The sequence below is a fragment of the Aethalodelphis obliquidens genome, unplaced genomic scaffold, assembly GCF_003676395.1.
Source record: "Aethalodelphis obliquidens isolate GAN/ISIS:26980383/991018 unplaced genomic scaffold, ASM367639v1 scaffold23, whole genome shotgun sequence".
Lineage (NCBI taxonomy): Eukaryota > Metazoa > Chordata > Mammalia > Artiodactyla > Delphinidae > Aethalodelphis > Aethalodelphis obliquidens.
Genome location: NW_020837967.1, coordinates 1,493,615 through 1,509,678, shown reverse-complemented (window position 1 = coordinate 1,509,678; position 16,064 = coordinate 1,493,615). Strand labels below are relative to the sequence as shown.

The window sequence follows — 16,064 nt, the reverse complement described above, 5'->3', positions numbered from 1 at the left end:
TTTGCCCAAAGTCACACAGCTAGCTGATGGAAGAGATCAGATTAGAATCCGGTCTTCTAACTAAAATATAAATATAAAATGTGTTATGTATTACACATCTCTTTATTAGTGCACAGTGCAGTAACATACGAGAACTTAAAACGACTACAGAAAACTTCACTGTGCTGATTCAACATGCAGACAGTGTGAGAGTATCATTGTATATCTTTCTCAGGCAAGCTAATATGTAAACTTGAAAAACGTAAGAATCACTTATTGGACTACTTACAGCTTCCTCCAGAAGCTGAACATCAGAGTGGTCTTTTGGAGTGTGTCTAAGAATTTCTTTCAACAGTAAAGGGTATTTAACGAGGCGGCTTCGAGGAATATCTAGGAAGCTCCAAAGATCTAGTTTTCGACTGAAGGGAGACTCAAGACATCGCTGGAGGAAGTCTTGGACTCTTGGATCCTGTTTCTTTTGATCAAGAAGAGCTTTGGCTGCCAGCTGGTTACTGCAGTAGCCTTTGTAGGCATTCAAGCCTGGCAACTGAAGAGTAATAAGAGAAAACAAAGTATAATGAGTTCCTGTTACAATTTAGTCCATTAGTAAGACTGTGGACACAAAACAGAAAACTTATAGCTATTCTTTTTTTTAATCAAAAGCTTATTATATGATCCTTTGAGGTTTATCACAGTAGTTCAGAATCAGTTTAACATTTGAAAAACCAACATAATTTACCATAGAATACTTATAGCTATTCTTGAAAGTTTTAACAAGCTGTGAAAATTCTCCTGCAGGTGATAATGGGGGTTGGATAGTATTTTGGGCCAATCTGAGAATGCCCTTTTTCAATTTCCCTAATATGGCTAAATCCAAACAAAGACTCATGCCTCCTACTTCCCCAGCCTCAGTTACATGCTGGTCTCCTGTATTCCCAGGACACCTGAGCCCTCCTCTCTCACATTCTTCAACAGCCTTGAGACTGGTTATTTACTGCCTGTTCTCTCACTTGACTATAAATGCAGAGACCATCTTTTATCACTGAATCTCTAGTCACCCCTCCTAGAACAGTGGCTGGCATCTGGCAGGCACTCAAATGTTAACTGAGAGAATAAAACAGATAACTGATGGTATATAATGTGGGAATTCTGTCTAAGGAGGAACATATTCTTAAAACAAATGAAACTGCATCATTCATGAAATATTTTTTAAACAGAGACTATAACTTCTACAGCTATGTAAATTTGTTCAGTTTTAACGCCTTATTTATCTGATTTTAGAATCCAGTAACTGGATCAAATCAATGTGATATTGATCATAAATGACAAGTCTGGCACATCTGTATAAACCTATCTGAAGGCAACAACTTGCTACATACCCAGTTCACAAGAATGTGACCAATCTGCTCTACTGTTCCACCAGGCTTGGTTGCTTCTCCTATTCTTGCCAACAAATCTGAAGTGTAAAGAAGCAGAAATGCCAATAGGTTTATTTAAAAAATAATTCAGGGAGGAGCAAGATAGGGGCAGGGGATTAAGAGGTACAAACTACTGTGTATAATATAAATAAGCTACAAGGATATATTGTACAGCACAGGGTATATAGTCAATATTTTATAGTAACTTTAAATGGAGTATAATCTATAAAAAATCTTAATCACTATGCTGTACACCTGAAACTAATATAATATTTAAATTAACTATACTTCAATAAAAATTTAAAAAATATTCAGCACTAAGTTAGAAGTTTAGATTTAAAATTACTTGTTACTGCTGTTCAGAATCCTATGAAAATTAGGTAGCATATCTTACCTTCATGCAGGGGTATATAAGCGTCCAAATCACCAAATATCTGTGTGAGTTCCTCTTCTGACATAATAGACAACTTTAACATGGGGTCATGGTAGGCCTGTCAGAGGGGAGAAATGTGTCACACAAAGAGATCAAGCAAATAAAACATGATGAGAGATCTGTACTTGAATGCAAGCATGACGAACTATGTAAAACTAGTGTGGATTCTATTTTATACATAAAAGAAATTAAAGTATATGTTAAGCCCAAAATAGACTTACTGATATTCATATTTGAAGAGATGCATCTAATAAACCTCATCTAAAAGAAGTATTCACCAGTAGATATTCTCTACTTTTCAACTTCTAAAGGTAAGAAAATCATCCTTTAGAATTTGTGAAATGTAATTTTTAAAAACTATGGCACATGATAGAAAGTTATTTACTGACCTTTCTTGCAAGCTTGAGATCCTCAATTAAATCCTGTTCACCTCGGGACATTTCATATATTGCCTAAAAAAAAATCCAGCAAACATCATAGATCACTCCTCCCTTTGAGAAACAAAAATTACATACAACTGGTATTTAACTGACGTTTTGAACGGCGCTTTTTAAAGTGATTCCGTCTGAAAACTAATTCAGAATGGAATCTCAAATTAGCGGATGCCGTAGGTTTCATAATTCTACCCCATCCGAGTTGTTAAACTGGATGACCATCCCCCATCTCAGGTGCTGCTCAGCATGTGTTATGAATGGCATTCAAGTACAAAAATGCAAGTTTATCTTGCCATAGGCATTAGTTTGCTATTCTTCTGGCAAAACATATGTTTAAGAATCAGGGTCGGGGCTTCCCTGGTGGCGCAGTGGTTGAGAGTCCGCCTGCCGATGCAGGGGACACGGGTTCGTGCCCCGGTCCGGGAGGATCCCACATGCCGCAGAGCGGCTGGGCCCGTGAGCCATGGCCGCGGAGCCTGTGCTCCGCAATGGGAGCAGCCACACAGTGAGAGGCCCGCGTACCGCAAAAAAAAAAACAAAAAACAAACAGAATCAGGGTCTATTTTTTTTTAGTTTAAGCCAGTACACATGGTCTTGCTACTGAGCATGGCACACCTCCTGACGTTTGATCTCTCTGGAGGTTAAAGACTGCTTCATGTTGACGTCTAACATCTCCGACCACAGGGCACTGCTTCTCCTTTTGGCGGGCGCCGGAACTGTAGATCTGCTGGATAACTTCTGGGCAGAAGCAGGGGATCTGTTGTCACCACGAAGGGTAAATGACTGAAAAGAAAAGAAAGAGGTGAACGAGAAGAAGGTTTGGAGGATACAGGAATTATTACTTTTTTTCTTAAAAAAAAAATAGAAAGACAAATTAAAAGCAAGGTTCTGAGAATTTCTCTATGCATAAAACAATCATTTATCCAAGCTTCTATCTAGCAGTATTCTAAATATTTATCAGTCAAAATTCTCTCTGGGAATAAAAACTATCAAAGATCTTGCTTTGATATAAGATACAAACTAATATAATGAGGTTATATAAATATTGTTCTGGCAACAATATGCCTTACCAGCACATTCCAAAAAAGGAAAGTTATGTTTAAGTATAATAGTAAAAACCTGTTTGTATGACTCAAAGAAAATGCAAATTTTAGGCTTCTATAAAAAGTCCCCTCACTACATTACTTGTCCCTACCTGTATGGTTTGACCAAATCGTCTGACGGCTCCATTTCTTACAGGAGAAATTAAATTTGCCAAGGATGTGACCCGAGCTAGAGGCCGAACTCTTTTATTGCTTGGCTCCTGTGAAAACAAAAACAAGTTATACTAAATGTGTGTTTAGGTGTAATGATTTCAAACAAGTTTGGACAAAGTTAAGCCCTCTCAAAAACCAGATATTTGTACAGTATAAAACGCAGAAACATGGAACTCTGAAAATGAATGTTGTTTTTCATTGTTGAAATACAAAGAACACTAAAGAATAACAGTAATTTATTAAATAATAAATGGTATAAGAAAGGCCAAATATCTGAACATCACTCTGAGAACATAACATACTATCATTAAACAGAAAAAAACCCAAAATTAAAACAAACAATTAGATTCTAAAAACCTTTAGAAGCTTTTAGCTTAATATAGAGAGTAACTTTTAAAAAACACCTCCTTATTTAGAAAAATTTCAAACATACACAAAAGGGGAGAACAGCATAATGGACCTCATGTACTTAATCACTCAGCTTCAGCGGTTTTTAGTATAACAATTTGTTTCATCTCTGCCTCTACTGAAATATTTTAAAGCAAATGCCAGACATTCTATCATTTTACTCCTGAATACTTCAGTTAAAGAATAGCTTTTAAATGAACACATCTGACATTGGAATGGGTCAGCTCTAAAGGCAGTGAGGTAGGTCCCTGTTGTGGAGGTATTCTAGCACAGTTAGGACAGTGGTTAAGAGGACACTCCGCCTCTGGAATCAGACTGACTGGGCCCAAATCCTGGTTTGGACACTTGATAGGAAACATCCTCGGTCCCAGTTTTCTCATCTGTAAAATGGGGTTAATATTAGAACTTCTCTTATAAAGGTGTCATGAAGATTAAGGTATGTTTAAAGGGCTCAGAACAGTTCTTGGAGCATACTAAGTTTTACCCATTACTAACATTCTTTCTTAGGAATATTTCCACTTACTATGTAAATGTTGGTATTTATAAATAATTAGATCCTCTTTCATACATTTAATTAACTTCAAGGAAAAATATATACAAATTCAGAGGACATATTATTTTACATGTATTGTTTTTAAAATAATAATAGTATAGCAAACATCATTTATCATTCAAAGACCTCAAAATTTTACAAATTTTTTTATTACTCTAATCTTACTGCTAAGAAAATGGAGGCATACCATTAGGTGACTCACACAGCTATTGAGATAAAGAAGGCCAGATCACAGAACAGGCCTATCCTTTATGATGTCTGTGGAGCATAATTATTTGTTTATATTTGGTGCCTTTGACAATTGTGGCATACTTGACAAAATAATTTTAATGAGACTTCAGAAGGATATACGATAAAAAATTATATAAAAATTACCACTTAAAAATGACAGATAAAAAAGTTTTTTTCCTAAGAATTATTTGATGTGACCAATCAAAGAATTGATCGGTCATAAAAAAGAGATGAGGAAAGTGAGTAAAAATAATTCCCTAAGAATAATTTAAAAGTAAAGTGGCAGAAAGGGTTAAAATCCTCTGGAAAGAAACTTAAATGATTTGAATATTCAAAGAAGCAGTTAGACTTATTAAAGCTCCTAAAGGTATATACACATATGAGGAGGGAATGTGACCCACTAAGGTAAGAAGACTTTGTGGACAACCAACAGAGTTCAGGCCCCTGAGTCCTTAAGAGGTGGTGCTGTAGACCAACCCTCCCCCGCCAAAATAATTAACTCCAAAGTAAAACTATGACTATAAAGCCACTAATGTGCCAATGTTAAATGAACCGAAAAAGAAGGCTCCAGGATATGTAGTAAAATGACACTGTGTGGCCAAGGCCATGTGTGGATGCCTTTACCAGACCCATCTGTGCGAGACTGAAGCGACACATGCATGGGCAGAAGGCGGCAGAAGGCATTCCTTTCTCTTGAGTAAAGACAGGACAAAGACGCTTCTGTTTGAATGGGGATATAATTACCTCACAAAGTAAGATATGCCAACGCCAACTAGAAACAAAGCAGTTGTCAGAAAGTTCTGTTCCATAGTTTGGAAAGAGGTTAATTCCTCTTCCTTGTTTAGATCATAACCCATTTGACTTCCTAGTAAATCATAAAATATTTAATTTCAGTTTAAAAGTGTTTGGAAAGGTGCTCTTCCCAGTGAATTTGAAAGGAAACGTTAGTTTGGCTGGAAGGAAAAGAATATTTGATATCTAATTTAATACATAAAATCAAAAAATTCTTATCTTTGGATCAGTACAACTATTAATTTCCTGGTAATTTAAAACTGTGATATTTAAAATAAAAACTACAGAATTTAGATTTAGATAATTAAGTGTAAACATATCTAAAGCACCTTTCTGAAACTAAAACTCTGAAATGTGGATTTTGTCTCTTTAGTGTGTCAGGATATAATGCTAATAAGCAGTATTTTGTTATTAAATATGTTCCACAGTCCTTTAGAAACCCACCTATAATCTCACTTCTTCACAAAGAGATGTTAGTCTCAGGGCTGTATCTAATCTAAAACGTCTGGTAAGAGCGCCTGGCTAGCTCAGTCAGTATAGCATGATACTCTTAAATCTCTCTGTACCAAAGTAGTGCTGAATCAGGAAGTACATGGGGGAGGGGATGGGGTGGGAGGACACCTTGTACTTTTCACACAGGCTTTTAAGATCCAAAAGTAACTTTCCTGCCTTACTAAAAGTTCGTATGTGATGAATGTTTGGCAGACACAACACAAACTTTTAGCATATATATTTACTTCAAAAGTATGAAGAATTTTAATGAATAAAATAACTCAAAAAGTGTGACTGAAATGTAAAGGCATAATACTGAATATGGCTCACGAATTTCAGGATAAATACATTATTTGAAAAAAATCATACAGACAACTTTTGTGGAAAAGTGTTATGAACTACGCATTCACAGGTCACCTATAGGGTAGGGACAAAAAATTGTCTCTTTATTGATTAGAATTTGGTTCATGTGAGCTACAACCAAAAGCAGTTTTTCTTTAGAGGTCTAGATGAGCCACTTTATTTTGGTTTGGTGTTTTGAGAGCTGGGATTCCGCCCACCTCTGCCCCTTTGCAGACACAATGCAGGTACAGGGTCTGGAGGTAAAGAAGGAAGAGAGGAGTAGGACTCTACCTATCTTACCATCACCCAGAATAAGGCTTTCATAATGGTTTTGCTGCCGTGGTTGTTTATTTTTGTTTTGGAGCATTGTTAACAGCATTATGGTAAATACAAGAAGCTTAAAGAACGAGTACAGATACTGAAACTACACACCCTCCTCAAAAGACAATCTGAAAACTTACGGGAATAGATAAAGAACACCAACAAGTTGTACATACTCAAGGAACTTTTTCTACTGTAGGCAACCTTTCACCAGGGCTAGAGTTCACTTTACGAACTGTAATATTCATTTATGTTGTTTACTTAGGTTACCTTTTAACCACACTATCTAGTTTAGCCAGGCAATCACATGCGTTGTTATAGGGAATCTGACTTGAGACGAGTTTTTAATCAATCTATTTATTTTACTAATCCAGTTGTAGTCAGATTTTATGCCTTAAAATATTTTCTGGATATCTATAAACAGAAAATTGTTAACATCAATTTCAAATCTTTTACTGGAATGTACCTTGCACATAAAAGCAACAACATGGAAAAATTCTGTTGTGAACCCGGTTTTTTTGTAAAACGTTTTTTTTCTCCTAATGATGTCACGTAAGAGAATATATTCCAGGAGGGTCTCTTCTAGAGTCAACCAAATCAAGACACACAAAAAAACATGTGTCTGGGTTTACTCATTTGGGTTACTAGATAAATAATTTTCTCCTCTACCTGGCAAGAACTTTAAGAAGAATGAAAAGAAAAAGTTATTTATAAAAAGATAAAGATGAGTTATCTCACAGGATGTCTTCCCTTTCCTCTTAGTAATAGAAATAGTCAAATTTAGTTATTTATTTAAGGCTGTGTTGCTAAAAACCTGACAACATTCCTGGTGTTTTTAATCTTTGGAATAAAGGTATGCCAGAACATGGCTGGCGTCTGATACCAAACAAAAAGACTAGTTCAAAAGACTAGTTCAGTTTTAGTATTTACACTGATGACCACTTTTGAGAAAACAAACATATAAACAAAAGCCAAAACCAAACAAATAGAAAAACAAAGCCAAATCACACCAAATAAAAGCATACCTTTGAAAGACGGCAGCTATTCTAACTACCAAAAGGTGTGCGTATGTATGATACACAGCTATACTGAGATATACAACACATTGCACATATTTAAAATGTATAATTAGATAATTTTGATATATGTATACAGCCACAAAACCATCACCCCAATGAAGATAAGAAATATAATAATATAGTATAACCATGGAGTGTATATATATTGTGGTGTGCTATATAAATAGAATGCCCACAATTAAGGCAACGATCAAAATTAAATAAAATGGCATAAAAATCACTTATTTTGATAAATGTTCATAAAGACTTTAAAAAAGTACGACTTACGTAATTAAAGCAAGGAGGGCAGAAGCACCTAAATAACGGTTTGTTGGCTTAAATATTTTAACACATTTTGCTTTCTTAAGAACAAAAGTCACACACAATGAACTTATTAGACGTGGAAAGAAAAATGAACACTAGGTCAGATGGCATTTTGTTCACTAGCACTAACTTGCAAGGAAGGGATTCTTATTTTCCTACTCCACAAAGCAGTTCTTAAGACTTACTAGGTAATATAAATAAATGCAGGTCAAAACCCCCCCAAAACCAAAAAACCCCAACCAAACAGAAAACTGTATTAAGCATCAGAAATGTGACCAATTTAACCAAACTGAACAGCATATACATTTAAAATGTTTTTCTTTTGTATAAAAGTTTGTGTACACTCAAGCTACACTATGCATAAATAGTTCCTAAACACATTTCAAACCTGCATGTAAATCAAAGTCATACGTTTTAATACTCAGTGAGATCAAAAGTTAAGTTTAACAATATACTGTTAATAAACTGTTAAACATCGTTCAAGTTCCGTGGAGTTAGAAACCTTCCTTTGGCTTTTCAAGTCTCACCTCCTGCTCTCTGAAGGACTGGTTGTTCACATCGAGGACTCGTATAGTCCTTTTAATAGGTAGGAGACCTCCGACCTCATCGTGCGCCACCATGCTTTCCGAGTACCTCACGCCCCCAGCCCAAGTCCTCCCGGAGTCGGCAGCCTGCAGGGAAGTTCCCGGCTCGGCCCGGCTCGGCTCAGCTCGGCTGGGCGCTCAGCTGCCCCGCGCAGCCATCACCCAGCGTCTCCGGCGTAGCGGCTTCTGCGGGCGCTCGAGACGCCAGCAGCACTCCAGGCTCTGTGGGCGGGTCCGGCTGGGCCGGGTCTAGTGGGCGGGCACCCGAGGGACACGTGACAGCCCTTAACTGACAGCGGGGCACACCTAGGCCTCTCCGCTTTCTCTGCCAGAGAAAGCTCTTTATCAAGAGGTTTGGAATTTCTATAGTGAGACCAGAGGGGAAAAGGAAACTGGGTTACTGTAAGGCTTTTCCTGATTTAAAAAGCATTCCCAAAGACAAATGAATTGCGTATCTAGGTTACCTTTCTTAGTACTTAGCTGCACACAGGGATACTTTTTCTATAAAACCCTATTTCCTAGAAAATAATTTAGAACGGACAACTTGACAACTTTAAGAAAATTGTAATTCAGAGTTAAAAAATGTATATACTAAAGAAAAGCCTAATTATCCAGGAGCCTTGCTTTTATATTACGTAAGTGCAATTTCTAGTCCAAAGCCTTGCATCTATGAAGCAACCCTACTTCTGTTGGTTTGGTAGGCCTGCAACAAAGCAGAGTTTCTTCTTTAACAGTAAGTACTGTATTCTATTTCGAAAAGTAGGATTTCCTCTTAACCATATGCTACTATGAATGATATGATGCTGATAATTTGCAAAAACATTTCTATTAGGATTTATTAGGGTCAGAGAAATCTGAGAAATCTATGTAAAAGGCACTATTCTAGATGCTATGGGTGATAGAAAAAAATAGGTTTCATATACGCTCCTAAAGCGCTAACAGACCATTGTGTAAAGCTAGGCCACATGAAGAGATAAGTAACGCAAGACAGCTTTTGACAAGTCCAAAATAAGCTGTACAGCTAGCAAGGAGTTCAGGAGAAGAAACCAATTCTGGCAGATGAGATGAGGGTGGCAAAGACACTAGGGAAGAGGCTGTAACATGTTGTTTCAGTACCTTGAAGGTCATGTTATTTTTTTCAAAGGTCTGAGCAAGGGAAAAGTGCAAGGCTTTCCCAAAGGAGCATGAAAAGCAAACTCACAGCCTGACGTCTCAGGCTGTGGGTAAAGACAGACGAGCAGAGGGCTTTACTGAGCACGTGAGAGAGATAATGAGAGGTATGTTGTAAGGTGGTGTTTAAGATGGCTTGAAAGATGGCTGGAACCATAATGCAAAAATCACAGTCAGGGATCAAGAACTTTGCCTAAGGTAGGACCAGTGGGAAAGGAAAAGGATATATGCAAGAAGTCAAAGATGCCAACAACTGTAAAGTTAGGAAGGGTAACTGTTAATGCAAATAAAGAAATACAGAGGAATAAGCTTTGAAAGAAAATTCTGGGTTTCATTTTAGATATACTGAGTCTTGGGTGGTGGAAAAACATGCAAATAAAACTATTGAGCTAGAACCTGGAAATGTTGGACAAGGACTTGAAGAGGTCAGAGGGTGGATTTAGACTGGGGAGTCGGAGACACAGGGATCAGAGTTGAAGCTCTGAAGTGAATGAGATGCCTGGGGGAGAAAATCTGGACAAAAAGAAAAGAGGCCCAAGGATCTAACTTTGGAGAGATGCCAAGGGAAGAAAAGGTGTTAGTTACGACAAAAAGATTAAGATGGGTAAGAAAAGATTCATGGATTTAGTGATTACAAGTTTAATGAAGACCTCAAGTGTGCTAGTTCAGCAGAAGACAAAAGAGAAACCACAAAGGTTTGAAGAGTGAATAGAGCAGAGTAATAGTGGACATAGACTATAATGACAAATAATCTGTAAAAAACAATTTACTAAGGTTCGCAGGACAGTGTTACTTCTTGCAGGAAGAAAGAATGCTGCCCTTACATAAACATCAATGTGTTTTGCATTTGGGATGATGTTCTTAATTTGTCTTTCTGCTTTTAGACTTTTGAAAAAAGTAATGGTGATTGGTTATATTTCGTCAACTATTCTTTATTACCAGGTCACACCTGGGCAACATGCGTGATGCAGTTGGCCTTGAGAGGCTGTTTGTGGTAGGTAGTTCCACAGCATTAAAGTGGAAGCACCTTAGAGATCATGGAATCCAGTTCCGTAATTTTACAGGTAAGAACGCTGATCCGCTTAAGCCCTCAGAGTTAATAAGAACCCAGTAGTCTGGTTCAGTTAGTTTCATCAGTTAAAAGATGGTTGCAAGTAAGGCCAATACTTTATGGCTACTTAGTTTCATAAGGGAATAAAGGACTTATGCAGAGTGGGAGTGAGGAAAGAAGTTGCTAGGGCATTCTCATGGTCTCTTACCTGATGTCTTTCTCCAAACTATGTTTTTCTATTTAGTTCTGATAGAGGTAAGACCAAGGTAACGAGGGGAAAGGATATCTCTCATTTCTCTCCTTCAGTAAGGATCCGAAGGGTAAAGGTAGAAGTCTTAAATGCAGAAATAGCCTGCAAAAACCAAGTAGGGTCTAATAGTGAATAGTCCCAGTAGAAAAATCCCAGCTCACCAAACCTAAAATCTTAGTTTCATTTTGGATGTTCAGGTTTGTGGTCTAAATATAATTCAGACAACTGTAGACAGCATCTATAAGAGCAACAATGGACAAGGAATGTTCAGTTAGCACTCTGAGCCATGAGCCTGAGAGAATCTTGACTCTAACAATGCTCTATAAAATACAAGGGCTGAAAAGGTCCTTTGTGATCATTAATTCATCCTCCTCAGTTTTCTTACGAGGAAACTGGATAGTGAGGAAAAAGAAAAAGGAAATGTGAGTCCTTACTCTGTGCCAGGAGCTTTATGCATATTATCTTATTCAACCAACTTTATGAAGTACGTATTATTACCTTCATTTTACAGATGGAGGAAACTCAGAAAGTTTAAGAAACTTGTCCCAAGTTGCATGGGTCATCAGTGGCTGAACAGGTTTGAATCTGGTCTGCTCAACTGTGGCTGCAACGTCTCTTCCCCGTGAGACAATCCGTGTACCACCTTCAGCACCGGTCTGTACAGCTCAGTGCTCAGGCACTGCTAGTTGTCATTCTACGAGTTAGGAGCAGAGCTGGGTTTAAAACCCAATCTCCTAGTCCCAGGCTAGTTTTGCTAAATAACTGCCAACATTTTATAGAGAAGGAAAGCATAAAACCACAGTAGAGAGATTACTTGTATTATAGGCAGGTAAATAAAAAGATAGTAACAAAATAGTTCCAGCTGCTTAAGTTTTAGAAGAGATCTTATTTCAATCAATGGTTTACTTTACTGATCATGTTATTAATAGCAATTATTTATATGACTTTCTACAATTGAAACACAGATTGGTTGAGTGTCTTTTCTTTGTGTAGAAAATCTAGAGTTTATAAACTTAAAAACATAACTGTGTTATCTAAAAATAATAATGCAGCTTTGTTTAAGAAATCAAGTTTTTGATAAAATTACTGTTTTCCAAAAACCAGGTTTAGTTATAGCCTCTGTTCTTCTGTTTGTATGGAGCCTTCAATGCTTCCTTTCCTAAAATTTGAATAAGGTAAAGAGAGAGATGTTTCCCTTCTCTACAGAAAAAGGACTATTACCCTACTTACCGTTTTTCTCCTTTTAATGTGAAATTAGAATTCTGGAATTTAGAAATAAATTAAAGCTGAAGAATAATCATTACTTTTTTTGGTACAGATATTTGTTTTTATTTACTTTTGTCTGGAACAATAACAAGCAATTGGAACTTAGGCTAGGAAAGCCTTATTATGGGTAAAGAAAAAACAAAAATCTAAGCTCTCTGCTGCCCTCTACAAGGGATATTGTGAAATGCAATTGCCAACCTACTTTTTTCCACTTTATGTTTGTAAGGGCTTATATTGATAGTAAAATTTTTATCTTTAGCCCTATGTAGCTCTCATGTTTTATATTGATAAATTAAACATATATTTTAAAATTGTACAAGTGTATAAAAAGATTACACAGTTCACAAGAAATATTTTAAGGACTTTTTCTAAATATAAAAAAACGATGTTCCATTTTAAAACTCTAGAGTTCAAGATTACAAATAACTACTATGTATCTCACTAAAAATAGGTTAGTTAAAAACAGAATTTCAAATCTTACTAAAAAAGGAAACACTGATTGAAATATTAACAAGATGGAACTTCTGAGGAATCAGAGTTCTAAAATATCTAGTAATAAGTTTAAAAACAACACTAAAACAGGCAGTTACATTTGGATGAGATGAGTATGAAAGAAGTTAGTAATGAAGTTGTACGTGGATTTGAGTTCTTAAAAGTCATTTGGATTAAAATTTCAGTATGTCCAAGCTTTACTAAGAATTTACTTTGGGAAAAGATCAACTCAGATCAGTTAATACTATTAGAAAGACTAAGAAGCTTGGTGTTATCAAAACCATGGTTCTTTTTGCAATGATAATACAAGCAGCAAATAAAACTGGGTATTGGTGCTGTTAGTGGTGACTTTTTATTTCAAGTACACAGGGATCTTCCAGTATCACGTAAAGATCGCTTATACTTATGTAACAAAATGTTGAGTGGGATTTTCTGCCTTTTTTCCCTGAAACTCAGCTAAGGTCAAAACCTGACGACCAACAACACTGTCTCGCACCGGCCTCCTGTTTTCTCAGCTCATTTCTTACTCCAGTTGTTGCTGCAGCAACCAGCCCCGCCTCCAACAGGTCCTGGCCTCAGCTGCGCCCCTCTTGCTTTCCACCCTTGGCTTCTCGGATGCCGAGTGTGGCATTTACACGTGTAGCCTGGAAGTGTGAGGGATTAACACCCCATGGGACAGCCATTGACTAATGGAGCACAGGAGCTAGTGGATAAAAGCCCCTCTTCAGACCCTTGAGAAGACAACTGTGTGGTGTATTTTACATGGCTCTTTAGAAGGTCCCATAATTAGATGTGTGCATGAGCTGCCTCCTTGTTCCCTGGCACCACACCTGAAAAGAGACTACCTGTCAATTATCTCGCGTCTCAGGCTCTGATTTCTGGAGGGAACACCGGCTAAGACACTGACACTGAGACTGGCACTAGAGATTAGACACACCGGATGGGATTCTGGAACTGGTCACTCATTGATAAAATGGTGATAAGGACCAAGATATGAATTGGGTACAGATGGAGCAGTGAAGCAATGACATATGTATAGCAGTGGTGACAAATGAACAACATGGGGGCAATAGTAATTGTAAGGATTGCAGAGTTGGCTGGCTTTTGTTAATTGCTTTAAAAGCCTGAAAAAGTAGGTGGTAACCTTCAAGTTCTCAGAGTCATTACAGAGGGAAAGGCCAAGTGGGAGCCCCTGAAATTTCACCCCCTACACCTGGGCCAAGGTAATAAACCGAAGCAATATTGCACACCGAGAGAAAACGCAGAGATGGCCATCAGAATTACAGCAGGTAGGAGTGGTAGTCTCTACTGTATCTCCATTCAGTTGATCTGTGTGCCTCCTGCAGCGAGATGGCCTGTGATGGCTAACAGTGGACCACTGAAAACTTAAGTGGGAGCTTTAATCTCAACTGTTGTGCAAGATGTAGAACCTTTACTGGGACAGATCAACACATCTCTAGTATTTGGTATACAGCTATTAATCTAGCCTGTGTGTTCTTTTCAATAACCATTAGTAAGGAGCAAACGTAGTTATCTTTTACGTGGTAAAGACAGCACTCTACATTTCATGTCCTGAGGCTGTTAACATTTTTGTTCTCTGTCACAGAGTCCACAAGGACCTTGACATCCCATAGAGCATCATGTTAGTCTAGAATACTGATGACACCATACTAACAGGATGTGGTGAATGGGAAATGACAAGTATTCTGGACAGTCTAGGAAGTCAAATGCATGCCAAGAAAATTCAAGGGCTGCCATATTAGAAAAATTTTAATAGGTCCAATGGCCTGAGGCTTTCTGGGATCTCCCCTCCTGGGTAAAGGTCAAATTGTTGCACTTTGCATCCCAGCACTAAGAAAGAGGCATGGCACTAGGTTGAAGAGAGCAGATACTGCACATGGAAATTCTGCTCTGACCCATTAATGAGGTAATCTGAAACGCTCACAGTTTTGAGTAGGATCCAGAGCAAGAGAGGCCACTGTACCAGGTCCAGGCTGGGTGTCAGGTGCCCTGCAGGCCATGTGAGCCAGTGTATCTGATCAAGCTTGAGATGTCTATGGTAGACAAAGATGCTGTGTGACGTCTTTGGCAAGGCCAGGAAGAGAAATTCAATGCAGATTCCTAGGGTTCTGAAGCTAGGTATGCTTTCCATGGCAGGAAACCACTTGCTGTTTGAACAGCAGCTCCTGGTGTGCTAGCAGCCATAGTAAAGACTGAGGACCTGCCCATGTTACATCATGTGACTAATGCAATTAGAGCCGCCCCAAATGAACAAGGCCAAGTATACCAACTGAGTCACAGGATTGGCCAGGTACCATGGAAATGGTCATTTGGAATCAGGCCTGAGCCAGTCCAAAGGGCATAAGTAAATTACTGAACAGATTGCCATGTTACCCGGTATATTACACTGAAATTTCCCCTTCAACTCCTCATCTGTTGGTGGGGGTGGGGTGGGGTTCTCAATAATCAACTAACATAGGAGAAAAACTTGGCCCTAGTTCACGGGTGGATAGCTTCATCTGTTGTTTTGAGCACGATTACGCACCCATTTAGGGATGGTAAAGCTCTACCCAGTGGGTAGAGCTGTAGGCAGCACATGTGGCTGTTCACTTTATACAGAGGGAGAAAGGGCATGAAGTACTGATCCATACAGGCCCCTGAGAAGTGGTGAATGGTCTGGCTGATTGGTCAGGGACTTGGAAGGAGCAAAATCAGAAAGATTGAGACAAAGTATTTTGGAGAAGAGGCATGCAGATGGCCCTTCGGAGTGTGCACAAAGTGGGAGAATCCCTGTCTCATGTTAATGCTTATCAAGAGTACAGAGGTGCTAGTATTCTGGAGGCATTAATTAAACAGGATGATTTATCTCGTGCATATCAGCAGGTCTCTCCCTGGGACTATCCCAGCAAAATAAGAAAAGGCCTGAGAAATAAAGCTGTTGGTCTTTGGGGCCCTGCACTTTTCATGCAAAGAGATTATTCTCTCTTCTCCTCAAGCCCTCCATCCTTTAGGGACTCTCAATAGCAGAGAGGGCCAATATGGCACTGACTCCACATGAGTTTCCGGTTCTACCAGTATGAGGAACAGAGAAGAGACTGGGGAGATGGTCTTACTGGCATGGTTGCATCAGGGTAGGCAGACCCTACCCTGGGATGGTAGCATGCACTGGAAGGGCTGTTGGTATGATGCTTGCTAAGGTCATCAAAAAGA

General features: G+C 38.3%; 1 protein-coding gene across 3 annotated transcripts in view; it reads right to left on the bottom strand.

Moving 5' to 3' along the window:
* The window catches only part of NET1 (neuroepithelial cell transforming 1), a 51,882-nt gene that overhangs the window by 2,539 nt on the left and 33,279 nt on the right, over positions 1 to 16,064 (bottom strand). For 2 of the 3 annotated variants that reach the window (XM_027121515.1, XM_027121516.1), the window contains 6 exons: positions 3,460 to 3,567; positions 2,880 to 3,047; positions 2,220 to 2,282; positions 1,792 to 1,888; positions 1,359 to 1,435; positions 269 to 526 (listed from right to left, as the gene is read on the bottom strand). In XM_027121515.1, coding sequence (XP_026977316.1) covers positions 269 to 526; positions 1,359 to 1,435; positions 1,792 to 1,888; positions 2,220 to 2,282; positions 2,880 to 3,047; positions 3,460 to 3,567 — 771 coding nt within the window. Of the gene's footprint in view, positions 1 to 268; positions 527 to 1,358; positions 1,436 to 1,791; positions 1,889 to 2,219; positions 2,283 to 2,879; positions 3,048 to 3,459; positions 3,568 to 8,568; positions 8,806 to 16,064 lie in introns of those variants that run through there. The other variant, XM_027121517.1, reaches the window with a different exon arrangement.